At 30.7% G+C, this 4,237-nt stretch overlaps 1 protein-coding gene across 1 annotated transcript; it reads right to left on the bottom strand.

Moving 5' to 3' along the window:
- Nucleotides 1–1,787: 1,787 nt before the first annotated feature.
- Nucleotides 1,788–3,643, bottom strand: LOC112726558 (homeobox-leucine zipper protein ATHB-12). The gene is made up of 2 exons (XM_025775985.3): nt 2,769–3,643; nt 1,788–2,514 (listed from the first exon to the last, which is right to left on the bottom strand). The coding sequence occupies exons 1-2, from the start codon at nt 3,165–3,167 to the stop codon at nt 2,134–2,136; spliced, it is 780 nt and encodes a 259-aa protein (XP_025631770.1). The 5' UTR covers nt 3,168–3,643; the 3' UTR covers nt 1,788–2,133.
- Nucleotides 3,644–4,237: the final 594 nt, after the last annotated feature.

Raw genomic sequence — 4,237 nt, 5'->3', positions numbered from 1 at the left:
GGATGATTTGCCTATTTACTATTTTCATTTTCAAATCGTTAGAATTACTACTACTCTCACAATTAAGATGTTGCTATCTAAAAGAAGATAATGGAAGAAAATTTACTTTCGGTAAAAAAAAAAAAAAAAAAAGAATAAAATAAGACAGTTGCAACAAAGATATGACCTTTTAGGCGTTAAACAATAATTTATTCTAATTTAATTTATTATATTCATGAAACTTCCAGCATTTTTTATTTCCTCTATTTTATAAACGAGATTTTCTAAATTACTATTTAAGAGAACTCAGATATCGATATTATAGACTTATTATTTTGGTGTTGGATGAATTTGCCTAACATAAGAATGCCACATTTCTTGAGAAGACAACCAGCTCCAATTGATGTTAATAGGGCTGCACACGGATCGGATACGATATCTGCATTTTTTTAGGCTGGATCCGATCCGCATACTTGCGGATCGGATCGGATCGGATATCGGGTATATCCGCATAATTCAAAAATACAATTTTAAGATTTTGTTTGGCTGTTTTTACAAAAAATATTTAGAAAATTCATTTTTCACCTATTTAAGCCTATTTACTTCTAAAATATTATCAATAAAAGTTCTCTTGAATAACAAAAACAAAATAATAACACAAGATTTAAGTTTAATTATTCTAAGTTGAAGTACAACATAAAAAATTAAAAACAAGATATCATAAAATTCATAAAATAACACACTAAAATTCATATCACATTAGGGCTTACTTTCTTAAACTATGCTATTTATATGAGATGTGCGGATATGCGGATTTGCGGATCGGATCCGCGGATATCACTGCCAAATCCGCAATCCGATCCTATCATAGTGCGAATCGGATCTGATCCGATCCGATGAGTTTGCGGATCGGATAATATCTGTAAAATTCAGATCGGATGCGGATAATTATCGCGGATATGTGGATATTATCCGATTTATGTGCAACCTAGATGTTAGCATTCAAGAACAATATCAACCAATTATTTAGGACAATTTTTAATCATTATTCTATATGGACGTGACAAATTCATAACCCCAAAGAAAGAGAGAGAGAGAAGGATATGTAGTATGATCCATCGTCCATGTGTTTGTGGTAGCTATGCTTTTCATTAATCAAAAATCAAATGCTATTTTCATATACTCTCTCCACACCCCTTAATGTGGGGTTTGGGGCATGTGTTGCATGATTCTAGTTTTCTTATGTTTCAACCTTCAATTGTAATAACCACACAAGATTATTTAAGTTGTCTTTGTTTTAAATCTTTTAGAAAGTGATTTTACAATTTTATTTTTGTAATTTTTATATACATGGATGTATTAATTCATGGATCTTGATATCTTTTGTTGCTTTCCTTGAAGACTATGGATAGTTTTTTATTTTTTCAAATTTTTTACCAAGTAAATTTATGGGGAGGTTTTATTGTACAATAATTTAGTGGCAAAAATCATATTTTTGGTTTATTGATAACGTTTTTGGTTTTGTTTGGATCTAATAAAGTATCTTATGTATCTTGTGACTCTAGATGCTTCTAGAAGTCAATTGAAATTTGTTTCTTAGTACTAATAATATATTTTTCTTGTGGATGAACATCTATAATAACTTCATTAAAATAAGCATTTCATTAAGAATTGTGTGTTTGATTAAACACTAATTATTTGATTACCAACCATTGTTTAAAAATTGTGTGTTTGTGCTGCAATATAATAGATCCTTAAAAGTCTCTATAGGATTCTTCTTCATCATTTCACAGCAGAACTCAAATGCATAGTAGAAGCTGAAATTATTGGTTGATATGAACATGTGCATGAAAATAGCCTAGAGAACATTATTGCGGATGAAAACAAGAACATGTGAATTCAATTCCCCCTATAGACACTCATATATAATGATTATATGATAATTACAAAAGAAAAAAAAAGATGTGCCTTTTTGCCCATGTTCTGTTTCATGTTTCAGGATCAAAGTAATCAAGCGCGAAAGTTCACCTGAATTCGTAGGGCTAAAGTAAAACTCGACTCGCAAACTCATGAACTCAATTGGGAAGCTAAATACGTCATAAGCTGAGAAGAGTTTACGAGTTAACTCGAGAGTTTGACAACTCTGTAATTCCATCAGGACCAAAAGTCCCACCATTGGTAATCACTGGTTGATTGGCCTAAAAGATCATCAGAATCAAAATGACCCCAATCTTCTGGTGATGTCAAAGACCCATCACCATGATCATGAGCAAAATTCACAAGCCCATCTTCCAAGTTTCCAAAGTACTCAACTTTGATGCTTGTGTCATCATCTGAAAGAGCACCACCACCACCACCACCACCACAAAGAACTGCATGTTCTGATGATCTTGCTGCCATTGATGATTGGCTTATTGGTTTGACCTTAAGTTCACTACCACTCTTTGTTGTGTCACCATTTTCTGATTCACTGTCTATGCTCTGAGTTTTCTTCTCCATTGATGGCTTCTGTATTAGATCATTCAGCTTCTGCAACTGTTTCAAAATCCCAATTAAATTTTATCAACAATAACCATCCATCTAGTAACATTGTAACAATATCTTCATAAATCATAGAAAATACTACAGTATAAACTATAAGAAAATTTTCGAGTATTCCAGTGTCTATTTTTAACCCGTTAATCTCAATTATAAAAAATATATATATGAATTAAGATCAACAACTAAAATCATTAGAATTCCAATGTTTCTGGAATACTTGAAACTTTTCCAAAACTATAAAGTAGTACCTGAATTAATAATGCTTGTTTCTCCTTCTTGAGTGACTCAAACCTTGAAGCCAAATTGTTGTAATTGTTTCTGAGAATGGTGTAATCTCTCTCAAGTTGCTTTGACTTCCACCTTGCTCTCTTGTTCTGAAACCAAATAGCAACTTGTCTTGGCTGCAAACCAAGCTCCCTTGCAAGTTGAAGCTTCTTCTTTGGCTCAAGCCTTGACTCAGTCTCAAATATTGATTCCAATGACTTGATTTGATCATCACTGAACCTCCTTGTATTGTTGCTGTTGATGTTCTTCTTCTTCTTACAAATCATCATGGATGAAATTGATGAAGATGATGCTGCTGGTGCTGGTGGAGTTTCAACACCTTCACAAACTTCTGCTGCTGATGAATATGTTGCATATTCCATTTGGTCAAACACCTGGTGTGCAAGAACCTTATGAAGGATAATATAATAGAGATAGGTGAATTTAGAGAGGGATATTTTTTTATTTTTTGTTTTTGTTATGGGAGTGTGTGCCTAGTGATATATATGTGTGAGTGAATCAATTGGGCTTAGGTTATTGGTGTTCCTATCATATCTATATATCTATGGTGGAGTATTTTGGGGTCAGAATGAAACTAACTCAAGTTCATATGGGTTTAATTTATATCCAAAGATTTGAAAATATGGCACTGTTTTTGGAACACAAGAAAAAAGAGAGTGCAATTCCACCTGTGCCTAGTGAATATTACATATGTTCCCCCCTTTTTTCTTATCTCTTTCTCATGTTTATGTATCTATATCAATGTATACTCCTTTTTTTTTTTTTTTCTTTTTGTTAAACTTTTGAGATAAACACTAAGCCATATCTCTCTATTCTCTATGCTTGTTTGGCTTGGCTCAAAGGAGCTTGCTTCATGCTTCAATTATAAAATAGATATATCCTATAAGAAAAAATTTAAGTGTATCGAGAACACCGGTATTCCAATTGTTTTAACCGTTGATTTTAATTAATATATATTATATATATTTTTTATAATTCAAATCAACGATTAAAACAACTGGAACACCGGTGTTTTCGGTACACTTGAAACTCTTCCCTATACTATATATGTAGACTTAATTATATATATATAGTTGGGTTTTTATAATATACTTTTTTTAGGTAATTTTTTATATTAAATAAAATTTTATAATCAAATCCTTAATTTAAAAAAAAAAAAAAACTTTATATAGTTCAGTAACTTACTATCTGATTTTGTATTATTCAATTCAAAAAAAAATTTTTGTAACAATAAATTATTATAAGGACTTAACTATTTCCTTATATTGTAAATAATTGTCCAATTATAACCATACACATGCATTAAAAAATATTAATTGAAAGTTCTAATTTATTGTCTTAATTATCTTTCTAATTGTTAAATGAGTAAAAATTTAAGTATATAATTTTTTGAAAAATAAAACGTAAAAATATCAAAACTTTCTTGATTTAA

The sequence above is a fragment of the Arachis hypogaea genome, chromosome 12 (assembly GCF_003086295.3).
Source record: "Arachis hypogaea cultivar Tifrunner chromosome 12, arahy.Tifrunner.gnm2.J5K5, whole genome shotgun sequence".
Classification (NCBI taxonomy): domain Eukaryota; kingdom Viridiplantae; phylum Streptophyta; class Magnoliopsida; order Fabales; family Fabaceae; genus Arachis; species Arachis hypogaea.
Note: the sequence above shows the minus strand (reverse complement) of the source record. Positions and strands in the feature narration are given on the sequence as shown.

Bases quoted from the DNA above. Each gene is read 5' to 3' on its own strand.
- LOC112726558 (XM_025775985.3), bottom strand. From the start codon at position 3,167: ATGGAATATGCAACATATTCATCAGCAGCAGAAGTTTGTGAAGGTGTT. The intron at 2,515-2,768 runs GTACTACTTTAT...ATTTTGAAACAG, and splicing joins AACAAGCATTATTAATTCAG to TTGCAGAAGCTGAATGATCT.